At 37.9% G+C, this 22,828-nt stretch overlaps 1 protein-coding gene across 6 annotated transcripts in view; it reads left to right on the top strand.

Moving 5' to 3' along the window:
• Positions 1 to 22,828, top strand: part of tut4 (terminal uridylyl transferase 4) — a 66,181-nt gene that overhangs the window by 23,267 nt on the left and 20,086 nt on the right. For all 6 annotated transcript variants that reach the window (XM_073062995.1, XM_073062998.1, XM_073063000.1 and 3 more), the window contains 12 exons: positions 4,908 to 5,034; positions 6,904 to 7,023; positions 8,187 to 8,414; positions 9,739 to 9,913; positions 11,524 to 12,347; positions 13,662 to 13,812; positions 14,944 to 15,024; positions 15,918 to 16,021; positions 17,029 to 17,086; positions 17,982 to 18,085; positions 18,254 to 18,343; positions 22,416 to 22,529. In XM_073062995.1, the coding sequence (XP_072919096.1) occupies positions 4,908 to 5,034; positions 6,904 to 7,023; positions 8,187 to 8,414; positions 9,739 to 9,913; positions 11,524 to 12,347; positions 13,662 to 13,812; positions 14,944 to 15,024; positions 15,918 to 16,021; positions 17,029 to 17,086; positions 17,982 to 18,085; positions 18,254 to 18,343; positions 22,416 to 22,529 (2,176 nt within the window). The remainder of the gene's footprint in view (positions 1 to 4,907; positions 5,035 to 6,903; positions 7,024 to 8,186; positions 8,415 to 9,738; positions 9,914 to 11,523; positions 12,348 to 13,661; positions 13,813 to 14,943; positions 15,025 to 15,917; positions 16,022 to 17,028; positions 17,087 to 17,981; positions 18,086 to 18,253; positions 18,344 to 22,415; positions 22,530 to 22,828) is intronic.

A 22,828-nucleotide genomic window follows, 5' to 3' on the forward strand; every position in this document is an offset into this window, starting at 1 on the left:
TTGAGGCTGAGAGGAAAAATGGATTAGCCATAAATGAAATGGCGGAGCAGACTCGATGGGCCAAATGGCTCAATTCTGCTGCTATATCTTATGGTCTTATTTATGTGTTAGGCCACTCCTCAATCTCCTGAATAAAGTACTAGTCTGGACAACTTTACTTTGCAACTCAGGTGCTTAAATCCAGACAACATCCTGGTAAATGTTTTCTGCAGTCTTTCTAGTTTAATAACATTCTTGTGCCCACAGTCCTGAGGAGATGCCAGATTGTTTGGAGGGAGGGAGAGTTTAAAGGAAGTGAGTGGTCGGGAGGCAGTTGGCATATTGGATAGTGAATTATTTGGCATTTCGCAAGGACCAATAAAAAAAATCTTAGGTTTAAAGTGAGTGGCCATTGTGCAAGTGTGCCAGTGTTGGAGTCGGGAGTTGAGGCTTTGGTTCATCAAGACTTTGTTGATGAAAGGCTAGGCATAGGTAGATTTTTCAGAAAAAGTATTCATTTCTTTGTTTTTGATATTGCATGTTTAGAGCAGTGGGAGTGCCAGACAGGATACTGGAATGCTCCTCTTGAATGATGTGGGAAGTCAGGGAGACCCCCAGTGTTCCTAATAACTATACCTTCAAGAAGTGCATCAAGTTGCAGCTTTTAACAATCCACAGTAGGGAGCTGGCACTGGAACTGGATGAACTCCAGATCATTCAGGAGGCTGAGGGGTTGATAGACAAGACATAAAGTAGTTACACCCAAGGTGCAGGGCACAGGTAAGCAGGTGACCATCAGGAGAGGAAAAGGAATTACATTGCAAGCAGTATTGTAGGTAAGGTGAATAAACTTGGAGGATGGATCAGTATGTAGAATTATGACATTGTAGCCATTATTGAGACTTGGTTGCAGGAGGAGCAGGGCTGGCAGCTCAGTGTTCCTTGGTTCTGTTGTTTTATGTGTGATCGAGCGGGAGGGATGGCATTACTAAACAGAAGTGTTCAGGGCAGTGCTCAGACAGGGCAGACTAGAGAGCTCGTCTAGTGAGGCTTATTAGAAATGAGGAATGAGAAAGATATGCCCATGTTAATACTAAACAACAATCTGTGGGATTTAGAGGAGCAAATTTATAGAGACATCGCAGACTGTTGTAAGAAACAGAAGGTTGTGATAGTGGCACACACAAAATGGTGGAGGAACTTAGCAGGCCAGGCAGCATCTATGGAAAAGTGTACAGTTGACATTTTGGGTCCGAAGAGTCTTGGCCTGCAACGTCAACTGTACTCTTTTCCATAGATGCTGATTGGCCCGCTGAGTACCTCCAGCATTTTGTGTGTGTTGTTTGGATTTCCAGCATCTGTAGATTCTCTCTTGTTTGAGGTTGTGGTAGTAGGTGATTTTACCTCCTTCACATATTGATTTGGACTCCCATACTGTAAAAGGACTGGATGGGGTAAAGTTTGTCAAATGTGTTCAGGAAAGTTTCCTTAATCAGTACATAGATGTCCCAACTAGAGAGAGTGTAATTCTAGATTTCCTGTGAAGGAATGAGACAGGGCAGGTGACTGAAGTTTGTGTAGGGGAACATTTTGCATCTAGTGATCATAATGCCATTAGTTTCAGGATAATTATGGAAAAGGATTGGTCTGGTCTTCAGATTGAGATTTTAAATTGGAGAAAGGCCTATTTTGATGGCATCAGAAAGGATCTAGCAGATGTGGATTGGAGCGAATTGTTTTCTGGGTAAGATGTACTTGGTAAGTGGGAGGCCTTCAAAAGTGAAATTTTGAGAGTATAGAGTTTGTATATTCCCGTCAGAATAAAAGGCAAGGATAACAAATTTAGGGAGTCTTGGTTTTTGAGAGATATTGAGGCTCTGGTTAAGAAAAGAAGGTGGTGGTAGCAAGTATAGGCAAGCATGAACAAATTAGGTACTTGAAGTTAACAATAAATGCAAGAGAACACTTAATCAGGAAAGCTAAAAGAAGACATGAGGTTGCCCTAGCAAACAAAGTGAAGGAGAATCCTGAGACTTCTACAGATATATTAAGAGCAAAAGGATAGTGAGGGATAAAAATGGTTCTTTGAAAGATCAGAGTGGTAATCTTTGCATGGAGCTCAAAGAGATGGGGAAGATCTTAAATTTTTGCATCCGTATTTACTCTGGAGATGGACACACAGTCTATTGATGTGAAGCAATGCAGCAGCGAGCTCATGAACCCTATACGGGTTACAGAGGAGGAGGTGCTTGCTGTCTTGAAGCAAATTAGGATAGATAAATCCTCAGGGCCTGACAATGTATTTGCTCAGACCCTTAGGGAAGATAGTGCAGAAATTGCAGGGGCTCTAAGAATAGACCAGGAAATTATAGGCCAGTGAGCCTGACATCAGTAGTGGGAAAGATATTGGAAGGTATTCTAAGGGACCAGGTTGATAAATATTTGGATAGCTAGGGACTGACTGGGGATAGTCAATGTTGCTTTGTGCATGATAGGTCCTGTTTAATCATGCTTTTAGATTGTTTAACCATACTTTTAGATTGTTTTTGAGGAAGTTACCATGAAAGCTGATGAAGATAAGCCAGTGGATGTCATCTACGTGGACTTTAGCGAGGCCTTTGATGAAGTCCCGTTAGGAGGTTGGTCAAGAAGCTTCAGTTGCTTGGCATTCAAGAAGAGGTAGTAATTTGGATTAGACATTGACTTTGCAGAAGAAGCCGGAGAGTAGTAATGGATGGTTGCCTTTCTGACAGGAAGCCTGTGGTTAGTGGAGTGCCACAGAGGTAGGTACTGATCCATTATTATTTGTTGTCTGTATTAATGATTTGGATGATAATGTGGTAAACTAGATCAGCACATTTGCAGATGACACCAAGGTTTGGGTGGGTAGTGGACAATGAGGAAGACTTTCAAAGCTTACAGCAGCATCTAGACTGGGTGGTGAAATGGGCTGAAAATTGGCAGATGGAATTTAATGCAGACAAGGTTGAGGTGTTGCATTTTGGGAGGGATAACCTGGGTAGATCTTACACAGTGAGCAGTGAGGCACTGAGGAGTGTGGTATAGCAGAGGGCTCTGGGAATACAGTCCACAATTCCTTGAAAGTGGCGTCACAGGTAGATAGGGTTGTGAAGAAAGCTTTTAGTACATTGACCTTCTTGTATTGAGTACTGGAGTTAGGATGTTATGTTGAAATTAGATAAGACGTTGGTGATGCCTAATTTGGAGTATTGTGTGCAGTTCTGGTCACCTACTTACAGGAGAGATGCAAATAATATTGAAAGACTGCAACAAGAATTTACAAGAATGTTGTCAGGACTTGAGGTCCTGATGTATAGGGAAAGGTTGAATAGGTTAGGACTAGAGTCTAGAGGATTGAGGGGAGATTTGATAGAGGTAGACAAAATTATGACGAGTATGGACAGGGTGAATGCAAGCAGGCTTTCACTGAGGTTGGCTGACACTAGAACAAGGGTTAAGGGTGAAAGGTTTAAGGGGAACATGAAGGGGGAATGTCTTCACTCAGAGGGTGGTGAGTGTGTAAAATAAGCTGCCAGTACAAGTGGTGGATGCATGGTTGATTTCAACATTTAAGAGAAATTTGGATAGATACATGGATGGGAGGTGTATGAAGGGCTATGCTCTGGGTGCAGATCAATGGAACTAGGCAGATCAATGGTTTGGTACTAGCTAGGTGCGCCAAAGGGCTTGTTTCTGTGCTGCAGTGTTCTATGGCAATGTAACCAAAATACACACAATACTCTTACTTGTGGTTTCACCAACTTCTTATATAATTACAATATAATTTCCTAACTCCATACTCATTGTCCTGACTGGTGAATGCCAGATTCTACCTGTGAGGCAGTTTTCGGCAAACTTTGCATTTGCACTCCTAAATCCTCTGCTTCATAACACTCCAGGGCCCTACCCTGGATGAACACCAAAATGCACTTTGTATTTATCTGGATTGACAGCTAGTTACCTATCCCCAGCCTACATATCTAGCTGGCCAAGATTCCCCTGTACTTTTCCATAATTTTCTACACTATCTATAGCACTACCTATTTCAGTATAATTCGCAAACTACCATGCCTTCTACATTCACATCAAGTTGTTTATATAAATTACAAACAACAAAGGTTCCAGCATCAGCTCCTGTAGAACACTGCTAGACACAGGCCTCCAATCTGAGAACCATCACCCTCTGCTTCTTACAACTGATCCAATAAGAATCCAGTCAGCTAGCTCCCCCTGGATCCCATGCAATCTCACTTTTCAGAATAGCCTGAAACTGTATAGAGACAACATCCACCACCCTACTGTCACCTTGGTTACCCCCTCACAAGTGCTTTCAGATGTAAAAAAAAACATGTCAGACTGAAGGAAGACAGGAAATTTCCAGGTTCCTGGATTACATTTATTTGCGAATCAAAACAATGAAAGGAAATTATCTTATCATGAATCAAAATGCTAGTTTTGAGACATAATTTTCAACATGCCATCAGTGACTATAGAAGTTCTTCATTAGCAGTAAGCTACTTTGGGACCACTTGCAGTCTTGAATGTTCTAAATTAATCCAGATCCTTTCAGTTAACTAATCAGATGCCTTTTTTGCATGTTTACCCCAATGCTCCAAATTACAACCCTGTTGTAAGCTGTGAAAACATATTTCTTCTCTAACCTTCATTTAAATGTTTGTCAGAATGAGATTCAGAGAATAGATTGCAATTTTCCAAACCACAGCTCTCTCCATATAATATTACTGTAACATCTCTTCTGTTCGCTGTTTTTCCTTCTTCTCCAAATTTGCAAGCTAAGTAGCAAATCTATTAACTAGAAAAAATGGACAAATGCAAAAAGAAAGTTTGTTCTTTTAAATGCAGTACCTGTAGAAAGTACTTAAAGACTTTGTTCTCTTCAACTGCAGTGGACTGATTTGTAAAGTCAGTGCAGGGAATGATATGGCCTGCCTTACTACAAATCTCTTGGCAACGCTGGTTAGACTGGAGCCTCGACTGATCCCACTGGTTTTAGCCTTTCGGTGTTGGGCAAGAGTGAGTATTTTCGTTTTCTGCAAACTGTTGATCTAAATAATAGAAGCGTAAGTTAGAATTTAGAGTAAAAAGAAAGTTGTGAACTGAATCTTTATTAAAGGGTTTCACAATAAAAGTATTTCTGTTATTAAAGATTAAAGGTTACAGGGGTGTGTAAGTCAGCCAAATAGTTCAGGTTAAATCTTTCATTCCGGAATTAATTACTCAAGATGAATTTTGCAGGAAAGCAAAAGTTGTAATGATTACTTGTCTTAAATCCCATACCTGAATTGTAATACAATATTGTACTAAAAATAATACAAAATCTGAAACTGAAATGGAATTCCTGACTTGTGCTGCACAATATTAACAAGAGAGAGTGGCTTTTTTCAGCATATTTAGATTGTGCTGAGCAGTCTATTAAAGTCACCTCTTCACTAATATTTTTCTCAAAAGGAACTATCTCTGACTTGCAAATTAGTGGACTGCTATTTAAGCACTGTATCTGACCTAGGAATAGCTTCTGTCATCCTCTTACTGCCGTGTTATGAGATACCCAGGCATTCATCCTTGTCCTTGTCCACCTCTTCATTGGTATGTTGTCCTTTGGTAATTCTATCCAGACACAGTTAGTTCTGCTATATGATGCAATAGTTACATTACTAAGACACCTGGCTTTATAGAAAGTTGTGTAATGCAAATTGTGTTCCCTGATCTATCAGTTGCTTTTTAACCAGATTGCTTTATGGAAACTCATGTTGTTGCAAAACTAACTGTTACTGATTCAGCTCCCACTGAATTACTAAATCTCTATCACCTCTCTGGACCCCTTTATTGATTATGTATTTTAAACCAAATAGCCTAGTATCTCATCTTGGATGAGACATAGAGCTCTTTGGCTAAACACTGAAATGATCTAGTACCTATTATGGCATCTACAGCTTTGTTGTTGGCTCTTTTGGCCTCTGTAGTTAGAATTCATGTTCCACTCTAAATAATCTTAGTTTATTAAACTCAGTTGTGCTTATTCAATTCTGCATGAGATCCATCATACTGTGCTTTCCTGACCACATTTAAAATTCAAAATTCCACCATTGCTTAAACCCTTTTGAGATATCCCTGAGACCAGGATTTTTCTGATCCTGGTCCTTGTGCTTTCCTCCTCTTGCCCAGACATTGAAGACATGCTTTCAATTTAATTTCGCTGTAAGTTTCATAGGAATGTAAATATTGCATCATATAGCAGAGCTACCTGTGGCTGGATAGAATTGCCAAAGGGCAATATACAAATGAAGAAGCTTATAACACACTCTTGCAACACACACAAATGCTGGAAGAACTCAGCAGGTTAGGCAGCATCTATGGAAATGGTCCTTCATCTGGTCTTGGGCCTGAAACGTCGACGTTCCATAGATGCCCCCTGACCTGCTGAGTTCCTCCAGCAGTTTGTGTGTGTTGCTTTGGGTTTCCAGGATCTCTTGTGTTACTAATCTCTTTTCACACTTGCTGTTTTTCTGATCTTGGTTCTTGTGCTTTCCTCCTCCTTTTGCCCAGATGTTGAAGATGTGCTTTCAATTTCATTTTGCTGTCAGATGTTTCCTCCGAGTATCTTTTGCCTTCCAATTTTCCTGTGTTTTTAGATCTTCTTTAGAACCCATCTCTTTGACTAAGCTTTTTGTAACCTCTTTTGCTTTCCTTAATTCTCAATGAGAAGGCTTAACCTCATGTTTTATAAGTCACATAAAAAATGTTGTTGTCCAACTTTTAACTTTTATCAGCATTTTTAAGGAGTTGGAACAATATTTTCGTCCGATTTATGGAGTAGTTTAGATTGTATTATACTGTAACTACAGTCAACTATTTAAGGTTTGTAATACCTTTTGATTTTAGATTTGTCATATAGATTGCCAAGCAGAAGGTGGCATTCCTTCATATTCATTTACATTGATGGTAATCTTCTTTCTTCAACAAAGACAAGAGCCTCTTTTACCTGCTTACTTGGGCTCATGGGTGAGAATTATATTTTTTTCTTTGAGAAAAGAGCTGACTCTTTTGTTTTCCTTGATATCCATATGTGACTTCAGTAGTTGTTTCATTTAATAATAGAGAAATGTGTACAATATACATCCTGAAAATCTTGTTCTTCGCAGACATCCATGAAAACAGAAGAGCGCCCCAAAGGATGAGTGATGGTTAAAACGTTAGAACCCCCCCACTTCCACCCCCGACACACAAGCAGCAACAAAGCAACAACCCTCCCCCACCCACTTCAGCAAAAAAAATCAGCAACCTCCACCCACTAAGCATGCAATAGCAAAGTCCCCAATAAAGACCATGATCTACAGTACAACGAAAACTAACTGTTCCCCCAACAATTCGGCATACCACAATGTCTCCCCCTCCCCCTAAAAAAAGGAAAAAGAGGTGTCCTCTTTCACAGGGAGATTTAATAAAACAACTTGCTGATTTGCAGTGATAAAGTCTGTCATGCCACCTTTTTTGAGTTCTCTGACACAAGTATTAGCAACAAACTCTCTTCCACCAACGAGAGAGAGAATGAGAGCAAGAGCATGCAATTTAGGGAGTACAGAGCCTCTGACAGCTGATCAACTGCTCTCAATGTTTTGTTTTCTCCTGCAACACTTCATTTGGTGGCACTGGCATAGAATTAGCCCATCCACAGGATCGTGAAACCTTGGAACCCTGAAGGCGAGCTCATCCTAGGCCGTGTCCTTGGGATTTCAAAAAGTGGGGATCCCACGGATCGTGAGCCCCTGGGAGCGGGTCCCACCACCACAAAGAGCCATAGTCTGAGTGTAACTCCAGTTCACAGTCTTCAATAGAACCCCATCCACTCGGAAAGGAAAGAGAGAGACATCAATAGTAGAAATTGAGCTATTTCCACAAATGAGCTCGAAGGTATTGAGCACCATCTTAGCTCCACCCCACTTGGTTCAGTTATTTAAATGTGATGGAAAATATCAATTCTCATGGCTACTCCTGGCACGAAAAATATCTACATTTCTCTGTTTATTTCCATAAAGTATCTACTTAAGTATCAGTGTTCATTATGCAAGTGTTAGATTTACTTACTGTATGTTCCATAATCTGTGCTCTCAGTTTGATTTTTGAGATAATGCAGGAACTTTATATTATTATCTTCCACAAATTAGATTGAAGGCTTTGACTTGAAAAAGATCGATGAGTATCACCTGAAGGGAATACAAAATGATGAATATGTTTTGTGGGAACACAGACCAGCAGGTTCTGGAGAATCAAAAAGCATAAACAGTGGAGATGGAAAAAGCTTAAATAAAATTGATCACAGAAAATGTAACAGAAAGATGGAAAGTAGTGAATCCAATGCCCAAAATAGTTCACTGAAGGAAAAACAAGGCAGAGTAAGTGCAGTACTGTTCTTTTTGTTTGAATAGTTTTCCTATTATAATTAATATTCTTTAATATTGCTTAGGATTTTGGTACTTCTGTTTTTGTTTGCAATACAGACTGAAATGATTTTGCTCATTGAGTCCATGACATTTCTGCAGAACTCATCAGTTTTATCACCTTTGCTACTAAATTCTACTCTGCCCTCAAAGTCATTTGGACTATTTCTGATACTTCTCTCCCTTTCTGGATCTCTATCTCTGAGGAGACAAACTATCCACCGATCTGTATTATAAACCTACTGACTCCCATAGATACCTTGACTACACCTCCTTCCAACCTGTATCCTGTGAAGACATCATATCTTTCTTTCAGTTTCTCTACCTTCATTGAATTTGTTCTCATGATGAAGCATTCCATTCTGAAATACCCTTTTGTTTGAGGGAGTGTGATTTCCTATCTACTGTGGTTGATGGAACGTTCTCAACAGTCTCCTCCTCCCAGAAAGAATAGACGTGGGAGCTTTCTTGGTCTTCAAATTCACCCCATAAGGGTCTGAATCCTTCAACATTTCCACCAGCTGCAATGAGATCCCACCTCAGTTACATCTTTCCCTCTCCCAGCCTTTCTACTTTCCACAGGATCACTCTCTGGTTCACTCATTTTTCCCCACCTGCTGCTCCCCAACTCCTGGCACTTTTCCCTGAAACTATTGGATGTCCCTACACCCCTTCTCTTAGCACCATCCAGGGATCTAAATGGCCCTTCCATTCACATGCACCTCCTCTATCCTGGCCTATTGCATTCAGTGCTCTCGATGTGGCCACTTCTAAATTTGAGAGACCGAGCTCAGACTAGGCAACTGTTTTGCGAAACACTTACACTCTGTAATGACCATCTTGAGTTTCCAGTTGCATGTCACTTTAATTCCCATTTCCATTCCCAGAACAACCTGTCTGTCCTTGGCTTGGCCAAAAACAACTGGAAGAACAGTGCCTCATATTCCACTTGGATAGACTATAACCCAATGATGTGAACACTTTTTTCTTACTTAACCACCTCTCTTGTGCTCATCCTCTTCCACTTCTAGGTTCTTTCTCCTTTTTTTTCATCTTGACCATTTACAGCTCTTCTCTCCTTCACTTGTACCCTCTCCATTTCTTAGATTCATTACCATTGTCTACCTGGTTCTATCTGTCTCTATCACCCAAACTCCCCTCCTTCTGGGTTTCTTGTTCCTTGGCCTACCCTTCCAATTTTCTTCCCCATCTGGTTTTATCTGCTCATCATCTCTCCCTTACCTGTCATGCACCAATACTTTCTCATTTCTTTTTTTAGGCTGCATTGAAGTTTAATTCATCCCACCAAGTTTCAGTTGGACGCCTCTGGCTAGAATTACTGAAATTTTACACTCTAGAGTTTGCATTGGAAGAATATGTCATCTGTATACGGGTAAAAGATCTTGTAACAAGAGAACACAAAAACTGGCCAAAAAGGAGAATGGCCATTGAGGGTAATTGAACAATTATTTCTTAAATAATAATACGTTTAATAAATGAAAAGTTGATCTAATCAATACTTAGCTTCTAATAAAATGAATCTTGGAAAATCTCAAAATTGAAAATAGTGGTTAAATTTGAGATTTTGAAGATTAATATTAAGATGAGATGTCCGTTATTAGTGAAGAAACCTCCTATGCTAAAACCAGTCCTTGTTATTCAGAATATCAGTTTGGTTCAGTGGTAATGCACCCACTTCTAAAGCAACAACCTTCTTCAAGCCTTGAATGCAGAGTCCAAATTGATTCTTGGTGCAAACAGATCTACAAGACCAATGAAACATGTTTTATGCTATTAAGGGATTAAACTGTATTAAAATAACATATGTTAAGAAAACTATTAAAATATGCTTAGAATATGGCTTTCTGTGTTAAGGACTTCCCTTTTAGAAACTAGAAAAGTCCCTCAAACTGGTTCACCATTCATAAAGATCATGGTTTCTATTGCTTAACTCCATTTACATATTTTTGTCCACTATCTTTTAATACCAAGGAAGTAATTCCCTAAGCACACCCTCAGTGTGTGAAGGCTGCTTTTAAGACTGGGTGATAACTGCACACTAATGCACACTCTACATTTAGTGCCCATGCTCATTAAAATAAAAAGCTTCTATATTTGGTGTACAGAAATAGGACATTGTAATTCTGATATTAACTGTAATAATACACTTAAAACTAATTTACTCCACTAATGAATGTTCATATTTAGAGGACTGAAGAGGTAGGACAGGATGGGTGGATAATTTTTACTGATTATGCAGCCTGTATGTAAGTTTAGGTGCTGCAATTACATTGAATATTGATTACGCTGTATTGATTTCGGTGTGATCTAACTCCCTTCATAGAAGTACAATGAGAAACAAAGGAAATGTTTGAGGGCTCAAGTTCATTTTATGCAATAGGGAATTAATAGTTGTGAATTTCTTCTCTTTTAACTTATGTGAATTGAAGTCTGTTCTTGCCAAACTCAAATGTATTCAATCCATATGCCATCATTGCTCAGGATGGAAAACACTAAGTTGTTCTAAAGACACATTACTGTTAGCTTTTTCTTAATTTGAGTGTTTCTCCTTTTAATTTATTTTAGTTCTGCTAGATTGGCCTTTCAAATTTTACTTATACTTCTGCAAACCATCTTCTAACTTTAAAATAATATTTGTTCCTAATCCAATGCAAATCATATATGGCTGATGAGAGGTAAAGAAAAGACTGATATTTATATTTCCTCGATAGTTCTGTTGGAATTCAGAGTTTATTGTGCTGTTTTGGTAAATACTGAGGTCATATTGGTAAATGACCCATACAAATTTTCCAGCAGAAAACATAACACATCAAAGTGAAATAATTCGAATTGAAATTTCTGCTTTTCAAAGGAACGCATTTTTGTTTACACTTTCTTTAAAAAATCAGAAATGTTAAACTTTATTTAACCTCACTTCATGGCAACATTCAGGCAAATAATATCTTAAATTTTTAAGAACTGTGCTAAAAATGTCGTATGCATTAAAAATATATATAATTAGTTTTAAAGATACTGGGAAACCTAATGCTGTTTTTTTTAATAGATCCTTTTGCACTAAAGAGAAATATTGCTCGGAGTTTGAACAGCCAGATGGTGTATGAGTATATTCTGGAGCGATTTAGGACTGCATATAAATATTTTGCTTCTCGTCAAGTAAAAGATGGGATCAAAGTAAAACCAGATGCAAAGAAAAAAGGGAAAGTTTGCAATAAAAAGATTGCAAAACTGGATGAACATCCAGGGAATTGTCATCTGCCACAAAAGGGAACTGCTGCAGAGAGAGATATGAAAGAACGTTCCTCCAATGGAGAAATGCTAAATGGGACAAGTAACTGTGGAACACTGGTATTTGCTAACACAGCTGCTGAATCTACTGAAGGTGTTAAAACTGAGTTTGAACATTTAGAATTGAAGAGTGTTTCATCTCCCACTGGTGGAATTGCAGTGAATTTGCTAAAATCTGATACGGGAAATCGAGAGACTGGCAATTGTTTAATAGATGCCAATGAAAGATTGCTCAGCTGCAATTCAGTGGAGCATTCCACTAGAACTCTGAAGTTGTCTGATTCTTCAGAGATTTGTTCAAAACAAGTGGAGCTGAAAGAAGCAGGATTTGTGCCTAACAGTATGGAAAATGTGATGCCACCAGCCAATTTGCAGTCACTAAGACATAAAGATAGTTGCAAACTTGAAGTACACTGCTCTGAAGGAACAAATTGCACTGCCAGTTGCATTTCAACTACCTCACAGACTTGCACAACAGAAACTGAAACTTTGAGCTGCAGTGTTGTTGATGATGTGGACAATGTGTCAGAAACAGGGGAACTGTATTATGTCTTTGAGAAAAGCATTCTAACAAATGGAAAGGCAAGTTATTATTCAGATTTGCATCAATGCATGGTGGTTCATATTTTTTAAAGTACAATCTTTGAATCAACCACATATCTAGAAATAGTGAAGTCTCAATTTTGGTCATTCTATGTTTTTTTCAAATTTTCTTTTAATGAACACACTGTTTTGAAGTGGCTGCAATGGATAGATGAGCAATATAGTTATACTTTGAACAACTGACGCAAGTGACAATGTTCATACTGAGAATTCTCTTAAAGAAAATGGAATAAAAACACTTCTCATTAACAGTGGAAATATAGGAAAGCAAAGCAAATTTTGAGAAAACTGCCTGTGTCAGCCCTATTTCTGGATTGGTGTTTTATTTTATTTTGATATTGGTGTAATGAAACAATCAATAGATGAGTTTGAATTTACAGAATGTTTACAAAGTAGGGAGGCCCAAGTACGTCATCCTCCACACTTCAAAGATTTCTAGTAAGGAGAAAAACTGAAAGAGTTAGGGGTCAACTTAACGGACTAGCTTTTAAGATCTTGACACAGCTATGTGTTAAACTCAACTTGTTTTTTAACAATTATTTCAATTTTATATTGCTGTTTTAAAATATTATATGGAGTTACATGGTGAATTGTTTGAGGATACAATAATACCACTGAAAGAAATCAGAGTATTTATCTTGCAGTAGTTTTTTTTTATTGATTTTTGAGTAATTTTCATTTTCCTATATATAAATCTATATGATATAGACATTTGACCAATCCTTTGACAATCTGAGTATTTTGAATTCTTTGTAAAACAGATCAAGGTATGTTTTCTAATGGGTGATAGATGAAAAATAAGGACAGGAACTTTTATCAAAGTATTTGTCAGCTTTAAAACTAAGTAATAACCCACAAAATGAAGATCACTGCCTAGAGGGTTGCTGCTTAATAAATTAAATTATTTGCAAATTCTGTGTAGTAAATACAACTTGAATATTTTCATAAAAGAGAGTTGCTAATATAGCGTGCACTTTGATGATGGCAGTAATAGGTAATTATATCTATTGAAGTGCTCTGGGCCAAAGTTATTCCAGTGGATCTGGATTGGACTATAGTGCACTGTAAGATTTGGTGGTGAATGGCTGCTGGTAGCTGTCTATCCCACTGGATTGTAACAGCCACATAGAATGCAGTGGCAGTTTAGAATATGGAGGGACAGTCACTTGGTGAATTTGGAATCATGAAGTTCAGCTTATTTTAATGCTTAAATAACACCAAAGATTTAGCAGGGTAAGCTTACTTTTGTTTAGAAGATGCTTCAAGTTAGTAAATGTTTTGTATTATATTCAGCCTCCCACGATTGTGTGCAGCATCTGCAAACGAGATGGACATTCAAAGAACGATTGCCCAGAGGACTTCAAGAAGATTGATTTGATGCCTTTGCCTCCTATGATAAATAAATTTAAGCAAATTCTCGATTTAGTCTGCACAAAGTGTTATGGTAGGTTCAGTGTCATCTTATAATTACTAAAGTAAGTATTGGATTAAGTAATATTTTAGCCTAAAAGCATATACCTTCTTCAAGGTAGAAAAACACTGAATCAGTGGTGTTTTATGACATTACCAATCTACATATGTCCGAACTAAATGATTCATGTACTGCTATAAAATTGTAAATCATGTTAATTTCATGTAGATGAATCAAATCCAACTCAGTTCAGTAATATTCATTGAGAAATTAGAAGTATGAAACTGCTGTGCTATGAAATGTCTCTTGTGAAGAAGTATAATATACAGTATTATTTCCTGTACTTAAGTTTACTTTGCCTTTGTTGCTAATTATAAAAACGTATAGTTCATAAAAACTTCTCATTAAAGTATTCCTTTCAATGCACAAGGATTGAGATTTTATCTTGTATGTTCCTGTATGGGAAATATCAGTTCCTCTGATTTTTAATTGGTAGCTCGTTGTAGTAATTCTTCCTCATTTGTACTTTCTCCATAAAACATGTCTTTTTCAGGAGATATGAGGAAAATTGAGGATAATCTGTTTTTAAGATCTTAACGCACCAGATGTGATACTACTTTGCCCGTGCTTCTTGATTTAAGTTCTTTGTGGAATTTTTAAAAGTTTTCTTTTGCATTTTCTTTACAGAATGCATTATATGTGCTTTTCTGTTAGACATTATAAATTCAGTGTTACCTAAAAGTTATTTTGAAATTGTGTAGTTTACCAGATATCAAAAGAAAATTAATGACAGCAGTATATTTTCCTTACTATTGAAACTAAAGTCTGGTTAAATTAGAATTAAATTTCCAATCCCTCATTAGTTGATAGTATCAATATTAGACAAATGAAATAGAAGAAAACTGAAATGACACCATGTGTATTAGAAACAAAAATCTTATGATTTGGTTTTCAAAAGAAGATGTAGAATTTATTACATAGATTGCTGATCTATATATATTTTCCTACATGAAAAATAAATAAATGAGGAAGCAACAGTAGCTTTCTTTGGAATTCAATGGCAATTGAATGTTTTTATGCCAGTACAACTCATGTGGACATCTGGTTTTATTCATTTATTTAAACGTAGATAAAATTTGGTGTATAATTAAATTTTGATTTCAGATGAACTGTCACCTCTTGAGGAGCATAATCGGGAACAAACCCTAGCAAGTTTGGAAAGATTTATTCGGAAGGAATTTGATGGTAAGTTCAAGATTAGAGATTCTTTGTCCTTTTCCCTCTGAGCTCTTCACATTTTATAAATATTCCACCAACTCCTGAATGATTTATCATCCAGACAAAATTCGGAAAGATATGTTAGGAAACAATTTGAAGTTCTAGATTAGGAATTTATTATCCTTTTCCTTCTGAGCTCTTCTCGTGTTATTAATATTCTACCACCTCATGAATGATTTCTCACCCAAGATTGTCTGTTTGTGCCCTTTCTTTCAATCCACACTGCACATGCATCTCAAAATATGGTGATACAGAAAATCATTCAAAAACAGTTGTATTCAGCATAAGTATATCTATATGGTGAGCACAACAAGCTCCACGTGAATATGAGAAGTGTCGTGTGCCTGGAGACTATAACAATAAAGAGGTGGCACTGGACCTCTACATTAACAAGGAGAGAGGAAAGAAAGGGAATAGACGAGAGGCTAGAACTAAGTGAAAGCATGAAAGAAACATGTACACAGACAGTCTCATGTCTGTGTACCAATGCTAATCCCTGGTAAAGAAGCCCTGTTCATGTCAGCTGTAAGCAAATTGAATGATGAAGCAAGGTTCCAATACTGCTCTTATTTGTGTGTATACTAGTTCCAATTATTATATGTTGTTTTGTTTTTCTCCTTTCCTTGTTGTCAGTGTCTCTTCCCTCCTTGCTTCTACTTCTGCTTCATCCTCCAATTCCTTTTCTTCTATGTTATTGTATATGTTCTACCCTTCATACTCTTCTTCCTTTCTTTATTAAGCAATTTATTGGATCTCTTTCCTCCTTCTTCTTTCCTCTTCAGCATTCTATGCCTTTACAATATTGTTATAGACAACTCCAGGATCACTAATGTTTATTCATTAACTAACTTGAATTGCAGATAAGGCCAGACTGTGTTTGTTTGGTTCATCCAAGAATGGATTTGGATTTCGTGATAGCGACTTGGACATATGCATGACTTTGGAAGGCCATGAGACTGCAGAGGTGAGACTTGTTCAGGATGGAAAAGCACATTTGTGAAACAGATGAAGGTGACCAAGTTAGAATGGCTCCCTGTAAGAGAAGATGATTCTAAGAGGAAAGAGGGAGCACAATATGCCAGTAATACATCACCAAGGAATTATTTAAAAATTATACTAATTGCCATTTCACTCCGGCATGTAAACTCCATTTTATTTATCAATACAGCGCTTAGCAGGCCTTTCCAGCTCTTCGAGCCTGGCCGCCCTAGCAATCCCCAACAAACCCAATTAACCCTAACCTAATGTCCAGTTAACCTACCCAGTACATTTTTGCACTGTGGGAGGAAACTGGAGCACCCAGAGAAAGCCCACGCATTCCACAGGGAGGACATACAGAGACTCCTTACAGAACGGCACCAGAATTGAACTCCAAACTCCAGAATGCCCTGGACTACCATGGTGTAAACTTTCAACTTAATATTATCCAACATACTTTTGAACATTTTTTTACATTTGTGACATCTTAGGAAATGATTATTTTCTTCACTCATTGCAGATAGTGAAAATATGTGCTGCATTTTCAGAAGTACTGAAATAGTTACAGATACGCTTAGTCGTAGAATCATACAGCATGGAAGCAGGCCTTTCGGCTAAGCTTACATATGCCAGCCAAGCTAGTTCCATTTGCTTGTATTTGGCCCATATTCCTCTAACTTTTTCTTATTTATGTCCTTGTCCATGGGTCTCAGCTGGTAGCTCAGCTATTAGTATCCCCTCTTTGCACCTCCCTTCAAAATAGACATTCTACTTTGCCACACATATATCTATTGTGTTTAATAAGGGTTGCATGAAAATCTGTCTAACAGGTGTTGATATTATTTCCCAAGTAGTCCTTCTACACCTGGCTAAACCTTCTGCATTAGCCCAACTAACAGAGTCTGGTACTAGCAAGCTATGTGCACGGGGTCTCATAGTTTTGGAATGTAGTGCACTAGTGTTATGTTCTAAATCTGGTTTGATTTCTTCCAGAAACTCAATTGTAAAGAAATAATAGAAGGTCTGGCAAAAGTTCTTAAAAAGCATCCAGGTATGTGAGTTTTTTCTGATGAGAACATCAAGATTTGAACAAATAATCATTATAATTTTTAATTACGGCATGAGTAATCTTGTTAGTACATATTATTCACATATTTGTATTTGCCTGGTGCATTTCAGCTTTTGGTTTATTATTGTTTAACCTGTGTTATTTAACATTGGGACAGATCTACAAAATCTACTGGGATTTTCTGGCAGATAAGCTTGTTCCAGATTGTAGTACTACACTGGTAAAATCTTCCTGGAGTCTACTGGTGCAGTAGATTCTCATAGCTTTCCCAGATATCAGGTTGGAAAATCTGCCTGCTGAGCTTGCACCAGGTTGCACTGAGTACAGTAGCAGACCCCACTAAAGTGAATGGGAGAAACGAGCTGCTAAGAGGAATGCATGCTAGGCTTTTTATCAGATTTAATTTAATTGCTTCTCATTGTTTTTAAGTTATGTATATTTTTCTATCTTTATAAACTTCTAATGTTTTTCAGAATCGTTTGCATTTTGCAAAAATGGTTTTTATTTATAATGGGTTGATTGAATTTTAACACTCGTGGGTAGTATAAAAGTCATTCATATTCTTTGAATGAGAGTGACTGCTTTGGTAGTGGCCTGTGTAGCAAGGCTTCATTGACTATCAAAGCCATCCAGTTTGTGTAGCTGGCTGCATATACTGACTTCTTCATTGAAACATGCTGACTCGATGTGGGAAGCCAGGCTCCCAGTGGAAGCCTAGGATTATGCTGGAAGAAACAGGACAGCCAAGGAAAGGTTGACAGTTATCTTTAGTTTTTGGAAGTCTGTCCAAAAGTTTAATTAGATCAATCTTAAGCAGTTAAATTATAACAAGATTTTGACAAATTTTGTTCAGAAATCACTGTACCTATTTTGATAGGTTTGAGAAACATCTTGCCTATAACAACAGCCAAAGTGCCTATTGTAAAATTTGAACACCGACAAAGTGGGTTGGAGGGAGATATCAGCTTGTACAATACTTTGGTAAGGAATTCTAGATATTTTCCTACATATATACTTGAATTTATTCTATGTATAATATATAATTTGAATCCTTATTTGTTTAATATTTTATCATTAAAAATTATTACAAGGATGATTAAGTTTATCTGTCTTGAGCCTTTTTTTAAATGATAACTCTGGTTTCTGCAGGCACAACATAACACAAGGATGCTGGCTACATATGCTGCCGTAGATCCTAGAGTAAAATATTTGGGATACACAATGAAGGTGTTTGCCAAGGTAAATGTACCAGTTAGAAGTTACAGTTTATTAGTCTTTATCATAGATTAATCCTCTGTATTATATTTCCTACATACATTGGCTTACTCATTTTAGGGTTTTGTGTTTTTATTTAAATTAGAACAAAAAATAGAAAAATGCTACTTGCATGTGAGGGTTTTTTGAATCTGAATTGCAGCATTATACCCAGGCTTGCACTCATATTTCACACTGAAAATAACTAATATTCACTGTTTCTGAGGAAAGTTCTGAATGGAAGTTTTGCATTGTCAAAGTACAATGATGCTCTGTTAGTCTGAAATACTCTGGATTTTGATGTACCAGACTAGCAGACTTTCTAGATCAGGGACTCCCAACCTTTTTTATGCCATGGACCAGACCATTACCTGAGGGGTCCATAGACCCTGGTTTGGGAACCCCTGTTCTAGACCAAAAGTGATATTTATTAATACTCCAGCACACTTTTAGTTCACTTTCTTTGAAAGCTGTCATACAGTAACATTTCAGCAATTCTAGTAATTTTAATGGAAGTGTAAGAATTAGAACCAAGTGTGTTTTAAGGGAGGACAGACAAAAGAAGTTTAAAGGAAGTGCAGGAACTGGTGCTCAGGACAGTGAACAGACAGCACTGAAACCGGAAATTTTTAGAATCAGAAAGCAAATCCATTGAGTGGACAGGAACACAAGAATCAAGATCCCACTGGGTGGAAAGGAATTGCAGGAACCAGGAACTCAATAATGAACAGTAACACAAGAACGGGTGAAATGGACCCTGGGGTATGGAAAGGGAGTGTGGGAAGTGGGTCCCAGTAAGTGGAAAAGATCACAAGAACTGTGGCACAGCTGAGTAGAAATTGCAAAATCACCAGGTGAGGTAGGTGCCAAACCATTGGGATTTCCAAATGGTTGAAGAGCCGATTATCAGAGACACTATTAAAAAATCTGGTGCATTGTGCCAGTAATATGACTTTTGTTTTAGTATCTTACACACTTCCAGACATCTAGAACCATGTCTTGACATTCAGTTATATGACATGAAGGATAAAAAATTAAAGTGAAAAATACAGTTGTCATCACTGATTACCAGAAAAATATTTTAATGTAGTTTTGCAAAAAACTTTTGTAACTTGTGTTGAATATTAATATAATTCTATAATTACTGTAAAAGATATAATTTTCTCAATGCTATATGTCTGTTCATGCTATTCACCAATTAAAAAATATTAACTGATAATTGAAATTGCAAGCACAGTTCAAATAATATATAATCATATAATGACTTCTAGATTCTTATGTGAGGGAGACTGGGTGCATAGGTTTCCAAATATTGGTATCTTCTTAACAAATTCATAATCAGAGAAATTACCAATTTGGCTGATAATAAAACTCAGCAAGGATCTTCAGCCTTGGATAGATTAATTACCCTTAATCATTTTAATGAGCCCTAGCTTAGGAGGAGATGAGACCTTATACAAATTATGAGTGATTACAACAGAAACAAATATTTTTGTTGCTTCTATAACAGTTTGATAACAGTCATATCTCTTGAATTTAATTTGGTTAGTAAATGGGAAAATAAATATTTTGGCTATGGAAATTCTCTCTAAGTAATCACTTCTTTTTGTACTTAGACTTCATTAAACTTATTTAGAAACTTTATTCATGGAACAAAAAATGGGTAAATGCATAACAGCTACTGACTAGTATTGTCATTAATCTTCCAGTATTGATGTAACAGTGTTAGAGTATATCATTTCAGTACATTATTTGCAAGACACACTGATAATGTTAGGATATGGGTTTGTTTACACATTTCACATTATCATTGCTCAATAAGAGTACAGGTAAGGGGAAAGAAGCTGTATTTCAAAATTTTCATGCAGTGGAACCATTGCATCTTATGTATTTTGGGGGTTATGTCACTCAAAATGCCCTCAGTGAAAATCAGGCCAATGACAATGTCCTGCAGACAGTTCACTAAACTACTTCTTTTACCATTTCTTCATTCAAATATGATTCTACTACTAAGCTGCTTGCAATTGGAGCAGTGACTTACATTTTGACACTGTATTTTTGGACCAATTGAGCAATCTGGCACTTTGGAGGTTGGTGAGGTTTGGAGCAGAGTGTACGATCTGGAAGCCTGGAGATGATACGCGAGCCCATGATCAATTCTGTTGCCTCTCTCCAGTTGAGGCATCAAGCAAAGTTGAAGTTGACAAGGATGGGTGGGTGTTCGGCACCATCTGCTTGCATTTGACTGGTCTTCCTCTCCCTCTCGCTAGCCATTGTCAGAAGCACAGGAGCGCCGCAGGGAACCGTACTCTCTCCGGTCCTGTTCACCCTGTACACATCAGACTTCCAATATAACTCGGGAGTCCTGCCATGTGCAGAAGTTCGCTGATGACACGGCCATAGTGGGGTGTGTCAGGAATGGACAGGAGGAGGAGTATAGGAAACTGATACAGGACTTTGTGATATGGTGCAACTCAAACTACCTGCGTCTCAATATCACCAAGACCAAGGAGATGGTGGTGGACTTTAGGAGATCTAGGCCTCATATGGAGCCAGTGATCATTAATGGAGAATGTGTGGAGCAGGTTAAGACCTACAAGTATCTGGGAGTACAGTTAGACGAGAAGCTAGACTGGACTGCCAACACAGATGCCTTGTGCAGGAAGGCACAGAGTCGACTGTACTTCCTTAGAAGGTTGGCGTCATTCAATGTCTGTAGTGAGATGCTGAAGATGTTCTATAGGTCAGTTGTGGAGAGCGCCCTCTTCTTTGTGGTGGCGTGTTGGGGAGGAAGCATTAAGAAGAGGGACGCCTCACGTCTTAATAAGCTGGTAAGGAAGGCGGGCTCTGTCGTGGGCAAAGTACTGGAGAGTTTAACATCGGTAGCTGAGCGAAGGGCGCTGAGTAGGCTACGGTCAATTATGGATAACTCTGAACATCCTCTACTTAGCACCATCCAGAGACAGAGAAGCAGTTTCAGCGACAGGTTACTATCGATGCAATGCTCCTCAGACAGGATGAAGAGGTCAATACTCCCCAATGCCATTAGGCTTTACAATTCTACCGCCAGGACTTAAGAACTCTTTAAAAGCTATTATTAATGCTTTTTGAGATAGTGATTTAGATACCTATCATATTTTTTACTGAGTTAAGTATTGTATGTAATTAGTTTTGCTACGACAAGTGTATGGGACATTGGAAAAAAAGTTGAATTTCCCCATGGGGATGAATAAAGTATCTATCTATCTATCTATCTAAGAAGGTGCAGGAGTCTTGGGATCCATGTTGCAAGGATTATTCGCCAAGGATGTGGACTCATTTTGGGGGACTTTGAGGTTCATGTTGCATTTGTTTCTAGATTCTGGTTACTGTTTTTGTTTTTGAGCAGTTTGATTGAGGTGATCAGTGCAGACTGGGGTGCTTTGGGAAAGAAAGGTTCTGCGACCTGCAGTGGGCTAGTGGCACAGTGCTGAACTGAATACTACTAGACTGCTGGTTTGATGTTTGCTCACTTTATGTTGTTTATGCAATTTGGGTTTTTTTGCACATTGGCTGTTTGATGTTTTCTTGAATGTTTTTTTATTTTGCGGCTGCCTACAGGAGGTTGAATGTCAGAATTGTATTCTGTATACATACTTTGATAATAAATATACCATGACTCATGGAAACCAGTGGTGCACTTCCTTCTTGTGTCTGTTATCAGTAGTTCTGTTTATTTACAGATCTTGTTACACTGTAAGTAGTTGTTGTAAAAGCAACCAAAAGACAGCTTGGTAATTCACTGATCTAAGTAGAGATTATGTTGTTTTTAAGATGAAGCCCCTAATTATAGTGGAAATGCTGTATCTGCGACCTGATGAGTGGAAAGGGAGTTGGAGAATAGGCCACACTGAGCAGGGGAATGTTCTTGTTAATAGGAATGTCTGTCCCGTACATCTCAGTGGAATGTCCATCACTGGTAACAAAAATAGCAAGCTGAACTTAGTTTGTGAAGCCAATGTTATCAATGTTAGTTTATCTCAGGATTTATTCTAACTGAATAATTCACTTTTTATAGCGTTGTGATATTGGTGATGCCTCTAGAGGAAGCCTGTCCTCTTATGCCTACGTCCTTATGGTGCTCTACTTTCTACAGCAAAGAAAGCCACCTGTTATCCCTGTTCTCCAAGAAGTAAGTTTTAATATTCCTGTTGTAAGTATGTGTGAGGGCCTCTCTCATTGAATACCTCTACCAGTACAGATGGTTCACATATCTGTTGAATGTATATACATGGTAATCCACACTACAAAAATCATGTAGGAGCGTTAGAAAGAGTGCAGAACAGATTTACCAGGATGTTACCTGAAATGGAGAGCTTTACATATCAGATTGGCTGGGTTTATTCACACTAGAACATAGAAGACTGATGTATGACCTTACAGTGGTTTATAAAATTATGAGAAGCACGGATACGATAGATAATCAGTGTC

Source organism: Hemitrygon akajei, chromosome 12, assembly GCF_048418815.1.
Source record: "Hemitrygon akajei chromosome 12, sHemAka1.3, whole genome shotgun sequence".
Lineage (NCBI taxonomy): Eukaryota > Metazoa > Chordata > Chondrichthyes > Myliobatiformes > Dasyatidae > Hemitrygon > Hemitrygon akajei.